General features: G+C 36.5%; 1 protein-coding gene across 2 annotated transcripts in view; it reads right to left on the bottom strand.

Annotated features, from left to right (window-relative positions):
* grb7 (growth factor receptor bound protein 7) overlaps positions 1–24387 on the bottom strand; it is a 29721-nt gene extending 5334 nt beyond the window's left edge. The window contains exons 1-8 of one of the 2 annotated variants that reach the window (XM_023297417.3): positions 24208–24387; positions 14232–14397; positions 12772–12898; positions 3615–3771; positions 3412–3533; positions 2272–2346; positions 1285–1422; positions 1084–1194 (exon numbers count right to left, since the gene is read on the bottom strand). In XM_023297417.3, coding sequence (XP_023153185.2) covers positions 1084–1194; positions 1285–1422; positions 2272–2346; positions 3412–3533; positions 3615–3771; positions 12772–12898; positions 14232–14380 — 879 coding nt within the window. In that variant the 5' untranslated portion in view covers positions 14381–14397; positions 24208–24387. Of the gene's footprint in view, positions 1–1083; positions 1195–1284; positions 1423–2271; positions 2347–3411; positions 3534–3614; positions 3772–12771; positions 12899–13393; positions 13488–14231; positions 14398–24207 lie in introns of those variants that run through there. The other variant, XM_055004843.1, reaches the window with a different exon arrangement.
* Between the last annotated feature and the right edge of the window lie 2179 nt (positions 24388–26566).

Below are 26566 nucleotides of genomic sequence, written 5' to 3'. Positions count from 1 at the left end.
GCTTCACAAAGCCTTAAAATACACTAAACATTCCAGAAAACATCAGTTTTGTTGCCTCCAAACAGCCAAAAGCAGCAACTAATGCAGCCTAAAACCTGTAAAACATATTTATCAAAGGTGCAGGATGACATGAACTCTCAGCAGACATGGAATATGTTAGATTGGAAACAAAAGACTGAATCTAAACCAACTGCAACAAATAAAACTAAACAAGAAAAAAAGCAGCATTACAAACTGCTAAGTCCTGATCAATCCTGTCTCCATGTCAGGGATCATCGGTAAAAACAAGAAATGAATGAAATGACTGCTGTTTTAAACCCACACTAGCCTATTTTAATCTATTTATTAAAATACACAGGGAACAATCTGTGATCAACACGACACTGAAAAACACAAATAAATACATTTACACACGTAAAACAATAAAGCTAAAGGAATGATTTTACCTTGACACATTAAAATAAAGAAAGCACGCTGGGTTTTTTAAATGTTTTTTTTTCATTTCTGATGTATTTAAGTGAATCTATTCTATTAAAAATGTTCACAAGTGTCATTTCCCAGACCTACTGTATACAAATATTGAGCTGGACACTGAAACTCTGAAGTCTCAAAGTTTCAACTTCAGCTTCTGCCTGAAATATCTCAAGTCTGGAGTTCAGTTTTAATCCTTTTTCAGATTCGGATATCAGCTGTTTGTTACCATTTTCTGACTGTTGACATAAACTAGTTCTCTTCCTCCTGTTGCTGCTTCTTACCAATAGTTTGATGCTTTTATTGTGAAAAGGCTACAGGAAAATAAAATTGTGATTATCACAAATTCATAAGCAAATCATTAGCGTTAGTTTTCCTCTCAGTGCAATGCAATGAAATAAACCCTCAGTGAGAGAAAATATACTGTTCTGTGTGCTTTGAAGACATTTTGACACTTGAACTTGTTTTATGGATCTTATCCAGGTAGTTTCCTCCTGACTAGGTCCTTGCTGGTGTTGGATTTACTCTCAGATGTACGTCGCTTCGGATAAAAGTGTCTGATAAATGAAATTGTAGAATTTTCCTGCCTGGTGGTCTTGAGGAAGAGCTGACCTTGATGCAGAAGGTGAAGTCTGCTGGAGCTCCGTACAGTTTCCGGCCGTTTACCGCGGTGTAGACGTTCAAATCATCCAGATCAGCGACGTACTGGAGGTGGCGAGGCTCCTGGTCCACAAAAACATGAAGCAGATACAAGTTAAAAACCTCTTCTTGTTGGTTTTAAACTGTAGAAGTCACAACATCAAACTTTCTGACCTTTGAGGAACCCTTGGTGGAGCTGTAGAGTCCGGAGCGTCGCAGGAAGAAGTAAACCTTCTTCCAGGTTTTACGACTCGGCTCTTTGACGTGAAGGAAGCCTTGAATCTCTGGACACGTTCCAGACCTCAGCAGGTTCTGGCCAGTAAAAAAGTTCATCATTCGCATTCATTTGTCCACAAATAATCAGTTACTTCATCTGATTCTTAGGCGTCACACCAAGATGGGAAAAAGTTACAGAAAATACATAAATTCTGGGTGAAATCAGATGTTTTTTTTCCAGGTTAATCATTTAGTTTTTACTTATTTATTAGAACCAGAATGCAGAGACTCATTTCCTAACCCTGATTTACTGTCATCCTCTACAAACACACGATTTCTGAGTTGTGATCAATGAACATTAAACAAAACAAACTAAATAAAATTAAAAAATCCAAAATAAAAAATAAAATGAAAATAAAACTGCATAAAATATAAATTACCAAAATGCAATTTTTAAAAAAATAAATGAAATACAGTGGAAACACTATAATCGATTAATTAGTTAATTAACGTTAAAAAACTGCTGTTTTTCACAAAATTTGAGGATTTGTTCCTTTTGATAAAGCAAATATTTCTGGATTTTGGACTTTCTGTGGAACAAAACAAGATATTGAAAGATGGGTCAGGATTTTTTTTACATTTTATAGAGCAAATAATCAATAAAAACAAAATATTGTTATTATTAGTTGGAGAACATCAGACTAGGTGTTATACATTTTTCTGTTGCATCTATACAAATTAAATGTGAATAATTAAGTAAAAATCTAAACAGAAATTTACATGTTACATTAAAGAAGTCAGGTTTTATGGTTGTTTGTTCTGCAATAAACCCTTTAGGAGCAACTTCAACCTATAATAAAGGACATAAATTTGGCCACAAAGTGCATTTAAAGCTGCAGATCTACCGGTTTGTTCATTCGTTAAAGTTTCTAAATCGGTTTTTACCTGGATGAGGTCTGATGACGTCATCCCTTTGCTGACATCAGCGCTGTCTGAGATCATGTTCTCTGGGAAGAAAAGCTGCGAGACGAAGGAGGAAGATGTCATTAAACTCATTTACAAAAACAAAAGAAGCTGCTTCTGCTGCAGTCTGTCATGTCATCATTCCAACTTTGAACCAAATATGCAGATAAACACACCTTGTAAGAATCATTTTTCACTTTTTTTTCTATTTAAAATTCTTAATTCTTTTTGATGGTTTAAATGCAGTAAAAAAAATTGTGATATAATGTGGACATTAGTGATAGCTTGGCCCTTTTATTGGTTTTAATGGTTACCTCATAAATTGACAATTTTTTTGTGATTTTACTAGTTAATGTCTGCAATTTAGCAAAACAGACTGTAAAATTCTGTAAAATTACTATTTTTCAATATTTCTTACAAAACATAGGAAAACCTGTAGAAAAAAAACAAAAACAAAAAAATATTAAATAAAAATCCTAAATATACAAAATTTCACTTTTCTATAACTGCAAATATCGCTAAAATTTAAAAAGTATATGTTTTTCTGATTTAAATAGTTTTAAAAGTATAATTTTTACATAGAATTATTTATGAAAATCCAGATTTCTGATGAGAACATTTTTAACAATTTTGCTCCTTTTTTGTTTTAACGGTTAACTCGTAAATTTACTTATTTTTTTGTAATTTTACTAGTTAACGTGTTTCATTTAGCAAAACAGAGAAAATCTGGAAAAATAACAGTAAATTGCTCTAAAAATGGCATTTAAAAGAGGCTTATTTTTGACAGTGCAGATTCCCCTCTATGCCAGGTGGGGGCAGCGTAGTCTCACTTGATGCAAACCTCCCACTGGAGTTCCAGTAAACTTTACTGTTTAAAAAAATAACAGTTTTCAGAGTGAACCTCAGTTTAACAACAACAGACTGGAGGCAATGTAATAAAATATCTGCAGCATGAAGTCAGAGCGTCTGAAACCTGAAAACCGTCCAGAACACAAACGAATGACGTCAGGCTTTTAGAGCGTCTGCTGTACCAACATGGCATTTATAAGAAAAGGGAGGGATCTTCATGTTAAATGTGATCCTTTTCAGGGATTTTCAGGTCTGGGAGCTGCAGCTTCGTACCATCGGCTTCCTGAAGAACTCGTACTTGGCGTAGTTTTTGCAGAACATCAGTCTGGCGTCGCCTTTTAGAGACCAGGTGGCCTGAACCTCCAGCACCACCTCGTGATCCTCCAGACATCTTTCTGAGGAGACAGAAGGGGCTGTGTGAGATTTAAATGTTTTATTTATCCCTGTAACTTGTTAAAGTCGGAGCAGAGCGTTACCTAAACCCAGGGCGGGATGGATTTCCAGCAGAGCCCAGTTCTCCTGATCGCTGCAGTGAGCCGTCTGGACCAACATCTGGCAAACTTCTCTGGCTGTAGCTCCTCGAGAAACCCAGACCGCCCTGCTGTGGTTGTCCTCACCGAACACCTTCACCAGCTGGAGAAACATCATTTACTTTAGTAAAAACAGCAGCATTTTGTAAACAATGTACATGAAGATAAATCTGAACAATGATGTGAATGTTATTTCCTCAATAGTTTGTGCAACATCAGCTTCACAACATTCTAATATTAGAACATGCTGGAAAAAGTTCAACATTTTTCATCAGACATTGTTCAAAATGAAAATAGTCGACGGACAGATGGATGGATGGATGGATGGATGGATGGATGGATGGATGGATGGATGGATGGATGGATGGATGGACGGACGGACGAAGATGATGGAACACGCCGAATACTCGGATCGGTTTGGATCGTAACGTCCGACGGGGGGACAGATGAATTGACGAGTCAAACACTGATCATCAGACATCATCCGACATCGTCCGACTGGGGTGTGATCCGAATATTCAGATCTCAAAATAAATATTCGGATATCACTGTCATGACCAAATATTCAGATATTCAGGTCCAGCCCTAGTTGATGCACATAGATTACCATTCAAATTTGGGATCGCTTAGAAATGTTCTTATTTTTGGAAGTAAAGCTTTCTTTGTTCAATGAAGATGATATTAAATTAATCAAAAATCCAGTGTAGACATTGTTAATGTGGTAAATGACTATTCTAGCTGGAAACAGCTGATTTTTAATGGAATATCTCCATAGAGGTACAGAAGAACATTTCCAGCAACCATCACTCCTGTGTTCTAATGCTACATTGTGTTAGCTAATGGTGTTGAAAGGCTAATTGATGATTAGAAAACCCTTTTGCAGTTATTTTAGCACATGGATAAAAGTGGGAGTTTTCATGGAAAACATGAAATTGTCTGGGTGACCCCAAACTTTTAAACAGTACTATAACTAAACATTATGACCACCTTTCTAATATTGTGTTGGTCCCTCTTTTGCTGCCATAGCAGCCCTGACCCATCTAATGGACTCCACTAGACCCCTGAATGTGCTGTGGTATCTGAGATGCTAGCAGCTGATCCTTTAAGTCCTGGAAGTTGTGAGGTGGGGCCTCCATGGATTGGGCTTGTTTGTCCAGCACATCCCACAGATGCTGGAGAATTTGGAGGCCAAGTTAACACCTCAAACTGGTTGCTGTGCTCCTCAAACCGTTCCTGAACCATTTCTGCTTTGTGGCACGGTGCATTATTCTGCTGATAGAGCCCACAACCATCAGGGAACATGAAAAGGGTCTACATGGTCTGCAACAATGCTTAGGTAGGTGGTACATGTCAAAGTAACATCAACATGGATGGCAGGACCCAAGGTTTCCCAGCAGAACATTTGCCAAAGCATCACACTGTCTCCACTGGCTTGCCTTCTTCCCATAATGCATCCTGATGCCACATGTTCCCCAGGTAAGCCACGCACCCAGCTATTCATGTGATGTAAAAGAAAATATGATCCATCAGACCAGACCACCTTCTTCCATTGCTCTGTGGTCCAGTTGTGATGCTCATTGTTGGTCTTTCGGTGGTGCACAGGAGTCAGCATGGACACCCTGACTGGTCTATCTATACAGCTCCATAAACAACAAACTGTGATGCTCTGTGTATTCTGACATCTTTCAGCCTTCCTCCCCATCAATGAGCCTTGGCCGTTCATGACCCTGTCTCTGGTTCACCACTATTCCTTCCTTGGACCAGTTCTGATAGATCCTTACCACTGCAGACCTGGAACACCCCACAAGAGCTGCAGTTCCGGAGATGCTCCGATCTAGTCGTCTAGACATCTGTCACGGTACGACAGGAAGTGGTGAAGCCAAAGTGAGAGACAGACAGAGCAGGCGGAAGGCAGACTGTATTTAAACGGGTTTATTAACAAGAATATGAAAATAAACCAAACTATTTAACTAACAGCCAGAACTCAGTACAGGTAAGGGAGGTGGGAAGGCAGGCTCTAGAGGATCGGCAGTCAGGGGGGAGGCACACGCCGGCGCTGACAGCAGCCGTTGCAGCGCAGCGGCGGCCAGAGATGACACCAGGTCCTCTTCAAGGAGCGGGGGCCGGGTCGACCGGACCAGTCCGGGGATCCATGTCCCCTATCTCTGGGACAGCCTCTAAGGTCCTCTATCCGGAGGCTCCCTGGAAGGAGGTCTGGGTCCTCTATTCAGAGAATACCTGGGGGGAAAGGCAGGCTGCTCCGGCAGTTCAAAGAGTGGGCTCACACTGTCATCAGGACGCACTGAACAGGCAGGATGATCCGACAACGTGTGCAGTGCAAAGCCGGTCTTTATAGCAGGTTTGACGATGAGATGAGCTGCAGGCGTGGAGGTCCAGCAGCTGCTCTCCCTCTGTGCTGATCACCAGCAGCGACAAACGGAGGAAGGAGGGCTCCAAACAGGGGCCATGACAACATCACAACTCACTCAAACCTTATGCTGCCCATTTTTCCTGCTTCTGACACGTCAACTTTGAGGACAAAATGTTCCATTGCTGCCTGATATAACCAACCCAATACCAGGAGCCATGATGAAGAGATAATCAATGTCATTCACTTCACCTCTCAGTGGTCAGAATGTCAGGCTTGATTGGTGTATGTCCTCTCTAAGGCACATCACATGGCAAAATAATACAAATAAATGGTTTAACATACATATTAAACCATCTGTTTTCCACCGAATGGTTCGATTTTATTAAAACCTAAACTGCTCAAGTTTCATATGTAAAATGTTAGTCGGCCAAATAACTACTTGTGGGATCAATGCAGTGGAGTAAAAACATTTTAAAAAATCATGAGATGTGGTCAAATCAAAGTGTGACTCTTATCCATCTTATAATGCCAACATGTATTATCATGAATTTTACACATTTGTTACTCCACTGGCCCTAAAACGTAGTTACTGTCTTTGATAACACAACATGGCTTTTAACCAACGTCAGCACATCGAAGACAAGAAGCCAGAAACTGAAGCCAAGAAGCTGTCAACTGAGCTGCAGAGTCAAACAGTATTTAATAGTATTTATTGGGCCCTGGCAGTTCAAGAGAGGGTTCTTCAAGTTCTTACTAATTTTAGCCTGACGCCCAGAGCAGGTTTGTTTACTCTTAATCCTGTTTGTGTCTTTACTTTGTCTCTGAAGGTGAGCTGGAGTTTCTGTGTTTACGACTTGGGTTTCATAACTAATCCTGAAAATCACGGAGCTCGTTTCCTCTTCCTGTCTCTCTGGATTCTTCAGATTAAATGAAGACGGAACCAGCCATGCAGTGTGTTCCTGATGCTGCTGGGGTGAACAGGGTGTGGGTCATGCGACGGTCGGAACGGTTTTAATGCGTCTCACACAACGTCTGGATCCCACAACACGCTTCAAGTCGAAACACAACAAACCTGCCGAACCAGAAAGCTGCAGCCATCAGTCAGTGAGTCCAGACCGGTCGGACGAGTGTCGACGTCAGTCAGGATGAATAACATCGAATGGAAGGATTATAAAGATAATTTCTTTCAGTAAAAATGTCTCGGTTCAAAATCCGGCTGGTCAGCTTTGACTCATTTTACTTGCTGAACTCTGGAAATGAAGGTAACAAGGTGGGAAAACACTGAGACTGGATCAAATATACAGGTTATGTTGCACATGGTTGTAGTAAACAATTACAGCTAATTACAAAAAAAAATGCTTAAAAAAAAAAAAAAAACCCTCAAAGAAGAAACAAACAAAACTTTGCTTATCCACAAAAGAAAAACTTAGAGAACTCCTTAGTCAGGATGAAGTGAGCAGAAGGATTATAAAGATAATTTCTTTCAGTAAAAACACCTTGATGCAACATCTGGTCGATCAACTTTGACTTTTTTTACTTTCTGTTCTCTGGAAATGAAGGTAACAATGTATGAAAACACAGATTACATCGGATATTTAGAATCTTTCAGAGATCCAACAGACTTTTCTGCATATAATCTGAAACTGAGATGTTGATCTCATGTTGTAAGACGCATTTTATCTTCTGATCCATATCAAACTGGTTCCTCTGATGACCTACAAACACTTTAACACACAAAAACACCTAGTCCTATTAATATCATCAAGCGTATTTGAAGCATTTTTTTTAAACGTCACAAAACAAAAAAAGAAAATGCAAATTAATCTTGTTTCAAGTGATTAAATTCAGCGGCATAATGTCATCAGAAGGTGCCGCTAGAAGCCATGTTGCAAATGGTTGTAATAAACAATAACAGTTGTTTGTTGAAAAACAAAAGAACTCGAAAAGAAGAAGAAACAAACAAAACTTGGATCATCTATGAGAAAAAAGGTGGAGAAAAGTCTTCGGGAACTGTTTACAATTAAGCTAGCTGTAGTTAATTAATCCTGTCTGGTGGTGATGGACATTTTTTAAGGCTGTCTAGAGATGAAAACAATGTAGGAGGCAGACAAAAGCTGATCTGAATGTTGTCCATGTCAGAAAGGTTCAAAAACCACCTCAAGCGAACCTAGAAACAATTACCAGAAGATGACGGTAAAGAATGACCGTCCAAAAGTATCTTGACTTCTACACAATGTGATGACTCCACCCATCTATCGTCTTTGACTTATCCAGAAACATGTTGTGGTATCAGCAGGCTACCCAGTCATCCCCTCTTCCCAACAGTGTTTTCCAGTTCCTCTTGAGAGATCCTGAGGTGTTCCCTGGCCAGATGAGATATATAATCCCTCCAAGAAGGGTCCTGGGTCTAAAACAGGATCTCCAGAGAACCTCCAAATGAAGGAGTCCAGGAGGAAACCTGATCAGATGCCAGAACCACCACAGCTGGCCTCCTTCTGACACCAAAATCTCAGTAATATCTGAGAAGCAGCAACTTGACTCCGGTTGTATAAAGTTCCTCACCTTATCGCTAATAGATTTTCAAACTGGGTTGCTTCACACATAGAACTTCAACACTTCAAATATAGTCTTCTCTCTAATCTTAGACATCCAAACACTTCAAGATTGTAAAATAACATCACAAACTAGAGGACATTATGAAGGTTATCATCCCAGAAGAAGCAGAGCACTGGTTCATGTGATTTTATGGGGAAACAGATGGAAACAGAATGGAGACTGTGGTGCAACAACTTGCTGTTGAAGAACAAACAACAGCAGAAGACTAAACAAGTCTGGATGAAAGAAATCAGAGGTGAGAGTTTAACTCTCAGTCTTGTAGCTAATGTTAGCCTTAAGGGTTAGAATGTTTAACTGTGTTTGGCAACACCATTTGCTGCTCCAGGCGACAGTAATTATCCAGACTTTAACACCTAAATATATAACTAGTTACATGACATTATCTAGGAGCCCTGATTAGTCATTAAAAACTGGATCTGTAAACGCCTCATTATCTAAAGAGTCTGGGTTGAAACCAAATGTCTCCTCAGCTAAAGGCTGAGTCCATCTACCCTACAGATGAAGCTCCATGTAGCCACAATTTTAATCTTTCGGTCATTTCGTTTTCAAGACTATTCATGTTAATCAGCTGCTTTATTAGCCTTTACTCATCTGCTCCAGGATTTTACTCTACAAACTGTTGCCAGCCTGTCTGAACAAATCACAATATGCTGTGAATTTTTTTTTTATTAGCTTCTTACTGTGAGCGATGACATCCAGTTTCCCCTGAGATTTCCACTTTGCTTATTTTTGTCTGAGCTTTTCTGGCTGCTTTTGAAGTGAAGATGAATCTGATGACAGCTGGTGAGGATCAGAGGGAAACGTGTTCTTTTGATTTTTGTTTTTCCCACTTTACTGAATATTTTCCTGTTCAGATAAGAGTCACCTTCACTCTGCTGTGCTAAGATTGAATGAGCAGTGTCTAAAATCACTCCCTATTTACAATAATTTCATCTTTCACAGGGAATCTGGTTGGAAAATCAAAGAAATAAAATAAATCTGCCTGTAATTCAGTGATTTTTAATGTAAAAATGCAACTACATTGACTGTCTGTTCCATTAGATCAGGGGTGTGACACTCATTCTAGTTCAGGTTCAACATTCAGCCCAGTTTGATCTCAAGTGACCCGTAAAATCACAGCATAATAACCTATAAATAACTTTGTTTTAGTGCATAAAAGGTAAGTTCTTTGAAAATGCTCAGATTTATTATCTTCTTACAAAACATCATGAACAACTGGAAATTTCTTAAGGAAAATAAATTACTTTATGATCAAAACGACAAATGTCAGACAAAAAAAAGACAAAAAAACAATAAAAACAAGACAAAATATTACAAAAATGAGACACAAAATGACAAAAAAAATGGAGAAACGACACAAGCGAGACAAAGAACAACAAATACAGCGATACACAAAATGATAAAAATAAGACAAAAAACACAAGCGAGACAAAAAGGAAACACAAAAGGATAAAAACGAGAAACAACATTACAAAAACATGAGACAAACGTCAAAAGTCAGACAAAAAAAACAACAAAAACAAGACAAAGTATTACAAAAATGAGACAAACGACAAAAACATGAGACAAAGGTCAAAAGTCAAACAAAAAAAGACAAAAAAAACAACAAAAATAAGACAACGTATTACAAAAATGAGACAAATGACAAATACATGAGACAAACGTCAAAAGTCCAACAACAAAAACAAAAACAAGACAAAATACGACAAAGACGAGACACAAAACAACAATGAACAATCTAGTATTTTACTTTATGATCAAAACAACTTGTCATGGTCTAGAAATTATTTTAAATTTATAGTTTTACTAATTTAAAATCTGCAATTAATGTCTTCTCTCGAATTTTTACACTTTGAGGGCCGGATTGGACCCTCTGGAGGACCAGTTTTGGCCCGCGGACCGCATGTTGGACACCCCTGCGTTAGAGCATTCAAAACTGCATGTACTTTACTTACTGCTAATGAAAAAAACAAGCATCTGCACGATTCAGCAGTCAGAGGTGACGCAAAATAAAACCTGCAGACGCCACTCAGGGCGGAGAAAAATACCCATACGGCGTTTTTCCAGAATGTTTTTTTTTGTTTTATTAATTACACAACCTACAAGGCGACTGCAAATGCTGACACGCTGATTTAATTACAGACATGTTTACTCTGGCAGTGTTTGAGATTGTCAGTCAAACACTTGTGCTGTTGGCAAACAAGTTTAGACGCGTTGAAGGCATCGACCTGCTGATGTCACCTGCAAATCTGAGCAGATGTGAAGAGATTCACTCTGGAGATGATCCCATGTGTCTAAACTCAATCCTTTTCATAAAGAAAGAGCTCAAAATTTCTCCTATTGACAATAAATATCTTGAAAAGACCAAAATCAGCCATCTGTTCGTTCATCTCTTTTGTTCACCGTCTTTGACTAATTTGTTCCAATGGAAGGTGTGAATCTTTAAAAACTAATGTAAACACCTGGGAATTGTAGTTTATAGCAGATGTTACTGAAACAGGAGGAAATGATCTGAAAGGCATGTTTTCTTTGGATAAAATGTGGAAAATACACTATTTATCAGAGCCAAAAACTGCAAAAACTGAATAAATCGTCACATTTTCAACTTTCCGATGGTCCTTGAATGCATCATGTCTGAGAAAAAACGCCCCATAAAGTCTAACATTGAGATATATCTTTTAAAAATCAACAATTTGCACCAAATCCTGCAAAGAAAACAAAAAATTCAGAGCTTCTAGGCGTAACTGAGAAGCCATGAATGACCAACAGTCATGTGACGAGAGGTTTCGGCTGAACTGCAGGCAGTGTTCACACAGAGCAGAGGTATGCAAGGAAAAAAAACTAATTAGAGAGATTAAGAGGAAAATCAAGTCTACTGGATAAATAAAATAAATGCAGCATGGCTCAGACACAGTGAACAGAGGAGCAGGTTGTTGGAGACACATGCAGCATGGTGAAACATTTTTCTACAGCTTAAATGCAGAATAATGTGAATAAGAAGTTTTAAAAATGTAAATATTCTGTCTATAGCAGCATTGGGGACACGTGTGGGCACTTGGGAAATTACTGTACATGCTAATTCCTTTTTTGTTAGTAATTATTGTTGAATAATCACAGGAATTCTACTTTGGTATGGACTTTTTTTAAGCTTTTCATCACTCTAACTGTGTGATTTTGCACAGGAGACATTCCTGAGTTCTCTCTGCTTCTAGCCCTGGTTGTTGTGTTTCTATAGATATACCGTTATACTAATGGTTGTTCTGTTTCCATTGAGGTGCAGGACTTTAGATTGCAGTTAAAAATGAGTCGACAGTGAGGAAAAATGTCCATGAAATGCTTGGAGTTCAGACGGCTAACTAGGATCTTTAAACCTGCATTTCGGAACGTTTGTCGCCCCCTTTTGGCAGTGTAATAAAACTAACACTGTCAACGCATGCTAATAATTTAAGCTTCGTCATCAGTGTTTTTCTCTTTTAGACTGTAATCCCTCCTTCCCAAGGAGTGCCAAGTTTCTTTTTCCTCTAAAGTCTCACAAACCTTTCGATGCTTCTTAAGTTTTCCTTAGATAGATTTCATTTTACTGCAACCAAATCCATCTCCAACATGACGATTACTTTCCTTTTCAGCTCTGGCAAACTTATCATTGCTAGCTGATGTGAAACACTTTGCTGCTTGTGCACCAGAGCAGGAATGTTACCATAAAAACCAGATTTAAAAATGCTCTGATAGGATTAATCTGCATTATGTGAGCTCATTTGGCTTGAATGTAACAGATGTTCATTTACACTACAGCTTTAAGTAAGTTCAAAGAATTTCTGTAAAATGAGGCTTAAATTCATCTTTGCGGGTATCCAGTGGGAAAAACATTGGGAATAACACCACAGTGCCTCTAATTCATGAATTATTTTCATGTAAAAGTGAAACTAAGACTATGAATGAAAGGAGCCGACTTCACACCAACAGAAAACAACACTACATTCGAACCGAAGCTCTGATGAAAACAGTCACAAACAGTAACTAGACACATGAGAGTCGGTGTCCGTCCAAAGTGCAACCAGCATAAACACTTCCAGATAAAACGGAGTCGTAATGCGGTGGCTCGCTAACACAACTTACATGTTTGTCGGTGGACTGCGGCGGCAGCGAGCTAATGAGCACTGGAGACTTGGAAGGCGTGCACAGCTCAGGGAAAGGGTTTGGAATGGCGGGAACGGAGGAGGACAGCGACTTGACACCTTTAGACCTGGAATAAAACATTAAAATGAACAAAAGAGTCACAATTTACCATTAACAGCTGAGTCTGCTAACATTTTACATTTTGCTAATCGTCAATTAAATCCAAGAAAACTGCAAAACCAACAACGAATTGATCCTCACAGCAAGAACATTGTGTACTTTTGATAATAAATGAATTATAAATGCACACTGTAGTTACTTTGAGCATCCAGCCTCCATAAATATTCACCACAGCATGAAATGTGAGGGAAAAAAGCCCTTGACAAAATTTAGTTTGAGCAACATTTGCTAAAAAAATTAAGGGTGCAGCTGTTTTAGAAAATTTTTGCGTCTTCTAACATAAAATAAACAACATATTTGTGATTCCCCATCCTGGTGACATATTATAGCCTAGCAAAGTTAAAATTAAAAAAAATGGACGACATGGTGTAAAATATGCCCCCTGGTGGCTGGTTGCAGTAAAGATCATACCCAACAAAGTACGACTGGTAAAGAAACTAACCGCAAGTTTATCCAAGTATCCATTTTTGGGGAGGTTTTTTGTAAAACTTCTTAGAACCTCTTACTCAAGAAAGGCTTCCCATGATGGCCATTACCTTTTAAAAAAAGAGTAAAAGAACACTTAAAGTGAGCATTAAAACCATTTTTTTGTAAAATCAGGGAATTCTTTTTCACACTTTAGCTGTTTTTATCAACTCTTTCTGATATAAATGTCCCAAACACCCAAAAATTACCTGACAGAATCAAGACTGACCACCACCTTGTTGGTTTTTGTCTAGTTAAAGTTGACAAAAAGTATAATCATAGGAAAAAGACACAGAAAATCCAACCTTACACATTTGTTTTTTAACTGTTGCATGCTCACCAGGTGCAATTTGGGAAGACAAAGATCTTAAACTGTCAAAATCTGAAAGGTTCTTTGCACATCTCTTGAACTTTCATTACCTCAGCCAATTGTTTCAGCTTCAGAAAACCATGGCAGGACTAATCAGGATTAGCTATCAGGTAACAGATGACAAAGAAAACAAGTTTTCTTTGCCTTCATCCATCCATCAACTGAAGCAGAAGAAACTTTACAGGTCAGTAAAGAAACGACGGAGTTAAATGAACCCACAGATCTTTGTGTTGATGGCTCCCAGCCCACTCTACAATCACAGTTTAATGACTTTAGGACTGAGAGTATCGACCGTCTCGGTAGAAACCGGTCGCTCCTTCAAACATCAAATGACTCGCAGCCTGTTGTTGAGTCACGGCTTTAGTCAACATCTACCTTCAGAAGCCCAGTGACTCATGTCCACCATGTTACTGAATCACCGCTGAGTAATGCTTCCTGGTCCTACCTGTTGGAGGCGATGAGGATCGGCTGGGAGCGGCGGACGGACGGCGAGTCGCCCATCAGAGGAGCCAGAGTCAGAGTCGAACCTCCGGACGCCTCCTTCCTGTCCGACGCCTCGAACACTTCAGTCCAGGGACCGGCCACCTCCATCATGATACCTGGACAGGAAGCTGGAGGTGTTTTAAAGAGGGTTAAAGTCAGTGCTGCTGCCAAGAGCTCCGGTGAAATCCACATGCAAACTAAACCAATGTGTTTGTTTAGAAGGAGCGCAATGCAAACTGAGTGTCTTTAAATACAGGGATATACAACTAATATCCATAGAAATTAACACTTGGGCAAGATGCATCTTAATATATGTTAATTGTTGCGTTCAATTTTGTCAAAATCAATTCAAATTTGTAATCTTTGTGTCCTTAGCAGTCAGGTAGATTCTTGAAAAATGCAAAAAAAAAATAAATAAATTTTTTTTAAAAAGTTACAATCAGCTGGTGATAATTGTTTAATGCTTGAAGCAAAATATGAGAACAATTTAGAATGCAAAATAATATTGACCTCATTCGTATAGCGTTTTTCCAAAACAAAGAGCTTTGCAATAAAGAAAATGTCAAATTAGACAAATAACAAAAATACATTCAAGCCAACGGATCCCAAACATGCAACAGAAACAGGACAAGTCTAGTATAATTAAGACAACTGCTATTGCATCAAAGTGCAAAAACATTATGATTGGTGTTATGAAAGTAAACTACTGAATATAATTATTGGGATTCAGACATTATAATGTTATTTGCTGCAACGAGCTCTGGTGAAATCCACATGCAAACTACTACCGATGTGTGTTTGTTTAAAAGGAGTGTCCCAGGTACATCAACATACAAATAATATTCATATATATTAACATTTAAGTGAAATGCAACTGAATTTATGTTAATTCCTGTGTTGAATTTTGTCAAAATTAAGTCAGATGTGTAACTTTAGACACAAACAGCCTCTGAACTCTTTGAGGTTAACAAAAAATAAAAAAAAAAAACCCTTAAGCCTCTAAGAGTTTACTCTAAAGATTAACTAAAATGTTAAACTTGATCCAAACAGATCTAGTATCTACGGTAGTCCAAAGTTCTGACAGATTCAAATATTTGATAGATTTCTTCTGTTTCCTAATGTAGAATTTCACATTTTGTACTGTTTTCTCTAGTTAATTGGTAGCCTTATCAATCAATCCCTAATTAATCGATAACATTACCTATATAAAAATGGACATTACACCATACTGCTGTTGTTTTTTATCATTAACAGACATGTTAGCAGTGATAAAAGATCTGTTACATCAATGCTACTGGGATGTAGGAACGTTGTCCTAGTAAACATTAATAAATCTGAAGAAGGGAGCTCTGCCCGAAGACCATTAAACCTCACAGAAATCTTTGTTATGGTGCCCCTTTAATACTGTAACGACCAGAGAAGGTCGTCACTCGGACTACCAACACTTCCATGCTGGCAAACAGAGAGTATTGTGTGGATTTAGCTAGTAAAGGGGCACCATGACAAAGACTAATGTGACGCTTAATGGTTTTCGCCAGCCAAGCTAATCTACAATATATGTTTTTGACTTGCCTGTCCTTTGTCTTCTGTCTCATTGGTTAATATATTTTTAAAAAACATTTGAATTATGAACAGAATGAATCTGTTAACCAAAACAAACACTTTCTTCATGTCTCACAATTAGTACCAAATTTCGTAGGACATTTATTCAGCAAACATAATTGAAATTTGCAGCTAAACACAATAAATTCTTCATAAATTATGAGGAAAGTTTGCAGGAAATTAGCTGGACAATATGAAAGCCTTTGGTCTTTCCCAGCTTCTCAAATGTGAGATTTGGTACATTTCTTTTTCAACAAAGTTTGAAATGTTTTGCATTTTTGATGAGTATTCAGACAAAATAAGTCTCTGCAGATATCCTTTTTTTTTTTAATTTGATCTCTAAAATGTGAGAAAATAAAGAAACATGTTTATCCCAGTTTCCCAAAATGCAAAGTTACGTCTTGACAGGTTGTAGTTCAACCAACTCCAATCAAAAATATTCCATTTATTATCAGTTTAAAAAAAATAAATGCAGCAGATCATTACAGAGGAGAAGCTCCAACTGGTGAATATTTGGCATTTTTCCTTACAAATTTAAAGAAACTATTATCAAAGCAGCTGTAGATTCATTTTCTGTCAGCCATTTAATTTCTCTAATAATTACAGCTCAGTAATGAAACAACCATTAGTTGAAGCTCTAAAGGAAACATCCACAGAAAAGCATATTTTGTCAAAAACTAGACTTTAAAATTGGGTTTATTTACAGAAAAGTCCATGAAATATGAATCAGAGACACAAAAAGTCACGCTGTGTTTGCGACCATTTTCACTTTTGGTGTCAAACTTGATATTACTGGTGATATTTTTAGATCTGCAGTTGATTATCTGAAGCCAGTTTTCATCAGAACGTAGTAAACAAAGACGCTTCCGTGATTGAAACTGCAGCACATGACGCCAATCAACACAACTACGACAACAACACGGTGACTCACATTTTAGCTTCTGAAAATAGACGTCGTTGGCGGATGGCCAGAAGTAAATGTGAACCTGAATTTCCACAAAAACACTGAGACTGAACGCTGTTAATCTGAATACGAAGCTCGTTTCCTCCAGTTCAACATGAAAACATCTCAAAAAACACAAAATAATGAACAGTTCAGTCGCTGTGTTTGGCTCTTTTTGTTGCATTAAATGAGAAGACTTTACCTGAAAAAAATATTATTCTTACATTTGCTTAATTTATACTCAGAATTTGGGTTTTATATAAAGATTACATTAAACTTCTTGGATGCATTAGAAAGACTTTTATGGAATTTAGTATAAAACTGAACTGCAAATAATGATTAATTCATCAATTATTTGACTGCTATTTATAAAAATTGCCAAACATTTTAATAATAATACAGTTTGAGTTATTTTTTGGAGAAAAAAATACGTCTGGATTCTCTCATTTCAGCTTCTTAAATGTGAATAATTTCTGGTTTCTTTCTTCCTCTGTGACAATTAAATGAATATTTTTGGGTTATAAACAAAACAATTCATTTGGGAAACACTAATTCACATTTTTCACTAACTTCTCACATTTTATAGCTCAAATAATTTAGCTAAAATAGCCTATTTTATCATCTTAAATATTTTATTTTACATATTTTGTTTTATTCAATTTTACCCTTTATTTACTTCACTTATTTATGCATTTATTGCATTTTTTACTATTATAATTACTACTTCTGGCCTTCTTTATGGTTTTAACCTCTATTTTCTTTTATTCTCTACTTGGATTTGACATTTTTGGTTCCTTTATTCCGTTATCTGATGCCTTAATGATTAATTTTCTAAATCTTTTACCATGTTTAACTCAGTTTGTAAACTCCGTTTTTAAAGGTAAACATATACAAATAAAGCTACTAATTCATGTTAATAATTAGTGTCACATTCACTTTTCTAAGTTTAGCATTACAAAATTTGGTAAATTTAAAGCCAAACACAAAGTCAAGGGATAAAATATCGTTCTTCTAAATAGATCTACAACATTAATCAATCTTAAATCTAACAAACAGCAGAAAATGTTAGCATACTGACTTTTAAATCAGATTTGTTTCTTTTGTGTCCTGGTTCATGAGCTTAAGGAGCTTCAAATATTCACCTGATGCACAAAGAGTTAAGCTAATATTCACAAACAAACAGATATCACATTAAAACTGTTCATCACTCAGTTTCCCATTTCAACACATTTTCTCACTAAGAGGCAGTTAAAGGGTGTTCAATATAGGCTCTATATACCTACACAATATATACTGTGCTTATCTTTGACCTGTTAAACTCTTATTGTTTTTACTACATGACCACCTTATAAACCCTGATGGCAGAAACATCGACCCAGATCCATAAGAGAAATATTACAGTACATTCAGAAGTGCACATGTCCCTAACTAAAGTCTACAGTCAACTAGAGTTAAAAACAAAAGCTTATTGGTAAAACTAGATCATACATCTGCAACACCTACAGCTATTCTTCACATTTATAAGCCTTGCATGACAGAAAATAATTGCTCAGAAAAAACAAGTCTGTGCAATGGCAGAAAAGAGGTGATAGACATGATCTGGGTCAAAACGAATGAGAAAAAACTACCAAATGAGATCGCTTAAAGTACCCCAAAGGAAAGCAGCATTCCCTCGTTTCAAAATGTCCAGACAATGTAAGAGATTCATAATCCACTTTAGGATTCTCACTATTATAATGGAATCACAAGGCAAGCCCCATAAACTGAAGAGGGAACAGCATTAATCCTCATGTCGTCCTGCGGGTCAAAATTGACCTGTTTTAAAGTTTGAAAATATGGGGGGAAAAAAATTCACAGTGAAACTTCTGATGTCCACATTTTCAACATTTTTGGGAAATCTTTGAACATTTTTTGGTGGAAAAAAAGAAATGTTAAAAATGTCAATTTTGACCCACAGGACAAGACGAGGGTTAAACAGTCAGACGCTGCAGGAGGAAGATCTGCCAGGATTCTGGTCGAGGTTAGATATTATCTGTTCTGATGTGACTAAGCAGACTAGTTGTCTCCATATTGGTCTGCAGTCTAAATCTGACCTTCTTTCAGCTACAGTATAAAGCCAAACACCAGAGAGGATCCTCAGAACTGATGCTGGCGTTGCTTGCATGAACTGCTGCTCTGTTGGTGTCACTTCTCCTGGAATCAGTAAACTTTACTCTCAGCCTAAATCATCTCAGTCTCCAGTGAGTCTCTCTGCGTCTGCCTCCTCATTCCCTCCACCTCCAGGTATTTAAACCCTTGCGTTTGTTTCGTGTAAAGCAGATTTTAGCGTCACACATGAAGAGGTTCATCGGAGTTCAGTGTTTCCCTTCAGGACATTACAGTCGAACATCACAGTAAACCTGTTCAACCACCCGAGTTGCTGTCGCTTCACATTTAAACTGCTGCTTCCATCAAAGTTCAGATTGTACGAGTTACTGTTGGTCTGCACTTGTTGGGTTTGGTTTTATTTAGGTCTCAGTAGTCAGCTTATTAGGTACATCTATCAGGACCTCTGACGAATTTTCCGCATCCAGAATCGTTCATTAACCCTTTAACACCCGAGGCTCATACAGGCCGCCTGGATTTTTTTTAATTTGGGCTGTAAAAGAGTCAGAAATCATACTATGAGTGATTGTTTTTACCCTTTCATTTCAGAACAACCTAAGCTTTCAACATCTGGTAATATCTGACATAAACTATGTTCTTAGATAATGTAACAATAGTTTAAAGTGGAAAAAAAAAACAAAAAACTGACTTGGATTTTTCAGGATTTTACTAAATTAGGAGCTGGAGTTGAACATGAACAAAATATTTGACAACTAAAATGTAAAATATGAATTATAATAAATATCTACAAAAAAATGATATAGTACTTGTAAAATGGGAGCGGCGCCACTCAAGTGGGATTTAAAGGGTTAAACATGATGAGTTACTTTTTTATGTCAATTCCCATTCACTGTAAATCCAAATAAAGGTGCTAATAAAGGTTTTGTTCTTATTTATGAAGGTAATCTGGGGTTTAAAGTTACTAAATGCTTCACTGTAAGCAATGGTTGCATTTTATGGACGTTTTATAACAGTTTTTACCTGAATCTCTGCAAAATAATGTTTGTTTTTAGCCGATTTTAATACAGAAAAACTAATTTTGTATAATAATAATTTGTAGTTTTTTATGTGGACATTATGTATAAATTTTCTCAGATTTTTTTAAACATGCAAATTAATATTTTCTGTGATTTTACTGGATATTGACTGCAATTTAACAAAAATGTGAAAATCTGTAAAATAATGTATATTATAGAATATTATAGAAAAAAGGTTCCATGTGCTTTAAAAAATGTTATCACCCATTATTTTTTTTTCACATTTTCAGAGCCTTACTGTAATGCTTTCTGTTATATTTCTAACTAATTTTTTAAAAAAATTTGCATTTCAAGAGCCTTACTGTAATATATTCTGTTATACTTCTAATTATTTTTTATTACTTTTTGTATTTTGAGAGCCTTACTGTAGTATATTCTGTTATATTTCTAATTATTTTTTATTATTTTTTGTATTTTGAGAGCCTTACTGTAATATATTGTTATATTTCTAATTAATTTTCATTATTTTTTGCATTTTGAGAGCCTTACTGTAATATATTCTGTTATATTTCTACATTTTTGTGTTACGTTTTACACAAATAAAGATAATTCCACATTAAAACGCTGCAGAAAATGAACAAATTAGGCGTTTGATGCTGTAAATTTCCTGCCAGAGGACGCCAAGACCCCGAGTTCAAACAAGCGCTGAGCTTGTTGTTGTGTTTTTATTTGCATGCAGCAGCTGATGATGATGATGATGATGATGATGATGATGATCTGCTGCCGGCTGCTTCACAAACACTCGGAGCTTTTGATTCGACCGGGAGGGGGCAGAGAGTCGGTCTGAGTATTTCTTTATTCCCAAACAACACAAGCCTGTTCAAACACTCGGCGGTTAGCGGTTTAAAGTCGTGTCAAAGAGTCGTGTGTGAACAGGTGTAGCAGGAGAAAAACACCTGATCCAACCTGAACCTGCCTCCTGAAGCAAAGACTCGCTCAGCAGAGTTCATCTGTTCACCGTTTGGTCAATAAAAGGTCAGAAAATGACCAAAGTGACGCCTTCAAGTGTCTTCTACTGATTCAAAACTATTAAAAACCCCAAATTATTCAATTTACATGAAGATAAATCTAAGAAAAGCAGCTAATTCTCATGCTTAATTGGCTTTAAAGTGTTAATAATAAATTAAAAACCATGGTTATTCACATCAACATAGTGAAAAGTGCCTTTTTCCAATACTGCAGCCCTATTTTCTGTCACTATAGTCTACTTTTTCTGTGTGGTAACCTAAAGAACGCTGCAGAATGGGAGTATTTTAGTCATTATTGATTAATTTTTAGTAGGTTGATTAATTGTTGGGTCCATAAAGTGTCAGAAAATCGAGAAAAAGCACCTTTCATGCTCTTGCAGTCCAAAAAATTAAAAGCTACTGGATTTATACAAGAGCAAATTTGAGACGCAGAAATCTGAGCAATACTGCAGCTAATGAATATTTTCATTATTGATTCATTTGGCAATAACTTTCTTGATAAGTTAATTAATTGTTGGGTCTATAAAGTGTGTGAAAATTGTGAAAAACAACTTTCACCAGCTCCCAAAGTCCAAAATTCAAGAGGCATTTTATTTTTAACGAGTAAATTTAGAGGCTAAAACGAGACTAAAGCGGTATGTCTATTTTTAATATTTATTTTTAATATTGATAAATTTTTCATTAATTTTTTTATGTCAATTCATTTTTGATTCATAAAGTGTTGGAAAACTGCATAAACCAACTTTTACTAGCTCTCAGAGTCCAAAATATAAAAATATTTAATCTACAAGACGCAATTTTAGAGGCTAAAATGATTTTTTTTATTATTAATTAATTTGCAGATGATTTTTCAAACAAGTTGATTAATTATTGGCCTTATCAAGTATTAGAATATTATGAAAAATGGCTTTCATAAGCTCCCAGTGTTTGAAAATATATTTCATTTATACTGAGCAGCTTTAAGGAGCTGAAATGAGACAAATGTTGCAGCTGATGACTGGTTTAATTAATGTTTAATTTAAATCATTTTACTGATAAATCAATTAATTTTTGGGTCTATGAAGCATCAGAAACCAGTGAAAAATGCCTCCCAGAGTCCAAAAATTAAAAAAATAGAGAGAGAAAATTCTGCAGCTAATTATTGCTTTTATTGATCAATTTGGAAATGATTTTCTTTATAAATTGAAATTGATTTTGGTCTGAAGTGTCACAAAATTGTGGAAAACTACCTTTCACTAGCTCCCAAAGTCCAAAATTCAAAGATATTTAATTTATACGGGGTCGAATTTGAGAAGTTTAGATGTGACTGATATTTCAGGTAATGATTATTTCCTGTTAATATTTAATTTGGACGTTTATTTTTTGATAATTTGACTGATTTTTACGTCTATAAAGTGTCAGAAAATTGCGCTCAGACTCCAAAATTCAAAGATATTTAATTTATAAGGAGCAATTTTAAGAAGCTGAAATGCGATTTTTTTTCATTTTGATTAAAAGGTTTAAATAATGATAAAAATCCTGTTTAATGTATTATTTCAGCTCTATTCACACTGTTTAAAATGTTTATTTTTCCAATATTAGAGCCCTAATTATAATTTTAGTCCAAAAAATTGGATTTATAGTGACGTAAAGGACAGAAAAACTGCAAATTCTCACCAAAATCTGACATGTTAGTTGCTAAAAAATGAATAATTTACTATTTAAGCACTAAAACTGCCTGATAACGGCTGGAACTAAAAGCTTTCATAACAGGGATTAGACTCCTGATGAATGTGGAGCAACTGAAACCTAATAAAACACACGAGTGGCAGGAAAACGGCCGTTATCAGACTCCCACCATTTTACTGAGTCATGAACAGAAATAACAGTTTACTGGTGTGAAGGAAAATAAAGTCAAACACTTGATGATCAGAAATATGAGATCCTGGTGACAGATTGAGTCTCTGATCAGATATTATTACACCAATTAAACCTAGAATCAAAGCTAACACTGGTAAGGTGAAGAAAAAGCGCCAGAACTTCAAAACGAAACTGTAAGAAAATGACTCAGCTGCTTTTATAAAACTTTAATCCACTTCCTCACTTTTAATGAGTTCACACCAGGCTAACTTTATCTCTTTATAATAACCTTATATTAGCAAAATAACCGTAGTCTGGTGTGAGTTATTTAAATTTAGCTAATTTACCTTAAATATATAAGCTTAATTTGAACATTACTTTGACATCAATAGTCTCTTATCAAATCTGTAAACAAAACGTGACCAGCGGTACCAACCGGTGGTTCTAACTAGACCTAAAATCAAAGCTAACACTGGTGAGGTGTAGACACAGTGCCAGACTCCATAGGGAAACTGTAGAAAATTGATGTCTCTCTTGTTTTAAAATTTTAATCCACTTCAGGACACTTTTATTTAGCTGATACTAACACAGTGATAAATTCAGTAAAGTTCGGCTGACTAAAATCAAAGCTTACACTGGTGAGGCTTAACAGCAGAAACAGAACTTCATAGTAAAACTGTTCAAAATTGATGTCTCTCTTGTTTTAAAATCTTAATCAAATTCAGCACATTTTCATTTAGCTGATACTAAGACAGTGATAAATTCGGCTAAGTTCGGGTGACTTTATCTCTTTATAATAACTTTTTATTAGCAAAATAAAAAGGGGCTAGAAAACAAAAAAATATCAGTATGCTGGCGTGAATGAACAGAAATTAACAAGTATAACAGAAACCCTTGAAGCTTATCTAATAAAATCTGCATGTCTTTGATAAATTCAGTCTCTTATATCTGTAAACAAAACGTGACCAGCGATACCAACTCTAGGTGCTAATTAAGCCTAAAATCAAAGCGAACACTGGTGAGGTGCAGACAGTGCCAGACTCCATAGTGAAACTGTAAGAAAATTGATTTTTCTCTTGTTTGAAAATGTTAATCCACTTCAGCACACTTTTAATTAGTTGACACTAAGACCGTAATAAATTCGGCTGACTAAAATCGAAGCTACCACAGGTGAGGTGCAGACAGCGCCAGACTCAATAGAGAAACTGTACTAAAATGACTAATCTCTTGATTTAAAATTTTAATTAACTTTCTCACACTGGAATTTAGTTGAGACTAAGACAGTGATGGATTCGGCTAAGTTCGGCTAGCTTTCTGTCTTTATATAAACTCTAATTCGGGGTTAAATTCACCTCCCTGCACCTGTCCGGACTAGCTAGCTGGTTAGCATCCCCTCGGTCCTACCTGTAACCGGTGAGTCTGCAGGTTTCAGCTTTCAGCCATCCTGTTGTTTTCCTGGTCTGCTGCCGAGCTTCGTGTAGTTTTCTAGTGATACTACCGTGTGGCTAACAGACAGGAGGCCACCGCAGAGCGCCCACGGCGGTGAGCAGACGGCGGGAGGGAGGGAGGAGCCTGGCCGGCAGGTGTGCTCGGTGCTCCCGCCTCCTTCCTCACTGAGGCCGCAGACAGGTGCGGAGCTTCCGGGTTCATGCACTTCTGTGGTGTGTTCTGTCTTTGTTGGGTTTTTGTTTTTGTTGGAACATCTCCTCTAAGGCACCAATAATCAAAATAATCCCTGCAGACTTAGAACAGAATAACAACATATGAAGCAAAAGCAAAAAAAAAAAAAAAATAATAAAAAGAAATCCACGAACAAACTGTGAATTCAGGTAAACTGTTGACAAATCTACCTTTAGCACTCAGATTATCAGAAAATGACAAAAACAAGAGCCATAAAGACTATTTGTGGTTATTTGAGTCTCATTATTGTTTTTGCATCGTTTCGCTCGTTTTCCGCTTTATTTTGTGTCATATTTTGACAGTTTTTTGTGTTTTTGTGTGTGTTTTTATTACTGTTTAACATCCTTATGACAGTTTTGCGTTGCCTTGTAGTGATTGTTTGCATCTCAGTTGTTTTTGTGTATTTTTGTGGTTGTTGTGTGTCCATTTTCTGTTGTTTTGCAGCACTTTTGATAGTTATTTTGCATAGTAGTTGTTTTGTGTGGCTGTTTTACCTCTCTAATTGTTTTGCATGATTTTGTTGTTTTTTTTTTTATACCTGTCTTTGCTTTTGGTTTTTCTTTTTTGTGCTGTTTTGCATCACTTTGCATTTATTATGTGTTTCTTTGATGCATTTTATGTCTTTGTGTGATAGTTTTGTTTCATTTTGTCGTCGTTTGTGCCTATTTTTGCACCTCTGAGGCTGTTTTGTGTTTTGTGTTGTCAACCATCAATGTTAAGCTGTTTTTTGTCATTTTGTAGTTTTTTGCATCTGTTTTAGTTGTTTGGTTTTTTTTGTGTTTGTTTTGTGTCTCTTGTGGTTGTTTTGCAAGGTATTGTTACTGTTTTGTGTGTCTTTGTGGTCATTGTGTGTTTCATTCTGGCTGTTTCGTATCACTTTTTAAGTTGTTTTTTTTTATTTCTCTGTTTATTTCTTATCTCTTTGTGGTCATTTTACATCTGCTTTATGCTCTTTTGCATCATTTTGTAGTTATTTTATCATCTCTTTGAAGCCTTTTTTGTCTCTGTTGTTGCTTTTTGTCTTTTTTATTTGCATTTCTAGTTGTTTTGTGTCTCTTTCTGACTGTTTTGCATCTCTTTGTGGTTTGTTTTGCATTGCTTTGTATTTTGGGGGATTTTTCTTTGCATTTCTGTGACTGTTTTGAATGTATTTGTGGGTGTGTGGCATTTTTTTGTTCATTTTGTGTCTGTACTTTGTCATTTTCCATTAATTTGTATTCATATAGACATATTGATTCATTTTTGTCTCTTTCTGGTGATTTCATTGGCTTCTAAATACAAACTATAAACTGCAAACTTCTCAGTAGAGCATCGGCCTCTTGTTCTTGCAACTAGATTCCATCTACTACCAGCTAAACCGATGGTTTTAATTGATAATTATGACATATTACATTATGATATATGTTTTGCTTAAACTGGGACTAACAGCATTTTGTCATTCACAACAGGAACAGCTGAAAACTAGACCTGCACTCCTATAGTGGCTCTTTGTCTCCACCTAGAGGTTAAATCTGGAGACAGACTGGTGACCGAGTTATTTTTCTGAACTCAACAAGGTGATTTCTGAGTAAAGTTTAACCAGCAGCTCAGTTTGAGTTGCAGATTTACAGACAACTGAATCTGTGGTTCGTCTGTTTCATGTCTTTAGTATGAAATAGGGCTGAACAAGAGCCTTTTATGTGGTATTTCGTATATTTTGGTGGTGTTATTGTGGAAACCTGCACGTTCTGTTTATTGTTCCTGCATTTTAGATGCACGAGGGATGAAATGTTTTCTATAAATCTCATCCAGAAACAATAATTGTGGTATCAATTGATTTTTTTTCTTTTTAGCTTCCTTCCTTATTTCTTGAAACTAAATATTGGCCAAACTGACATTTATCATCCTCATTTTTCTTCAGTTAATACAGAACATGGGAATACATTTGAGAAATTTGAATTTATTCTGTCCTACACTGACTCTGAATCCTATTACCTGCTCTGTGCCCCAAACAATAACCAATTTTAATGACTGAAACCACTGAAAAGCATCAGTTCATCTCATATATTGCAGTTTTCCACCTGTTTAAAAGTCATTGCAGTGA

The sequence above is a fragment of the Amphiprion ocellaris genome, chromosome 18 (genome assembly GCF_022539595.1).
Source record: "Amphiprion ocellaris isolate individual 3 ecotype Okinawa chromosome 18, ASM2253959v1, whole genome shotgun sequence".
Lineage (NCBI taxonomy): Eukaryota > Metazoa > Chordata > Actinopteri > Pomacentridae > Amphiprion > Amphiprion ocellaris.
Note: the sequence above shows the minus strand (reverse complement) of the source record. Positions and strands in the feature narration are given on the sequence as shown.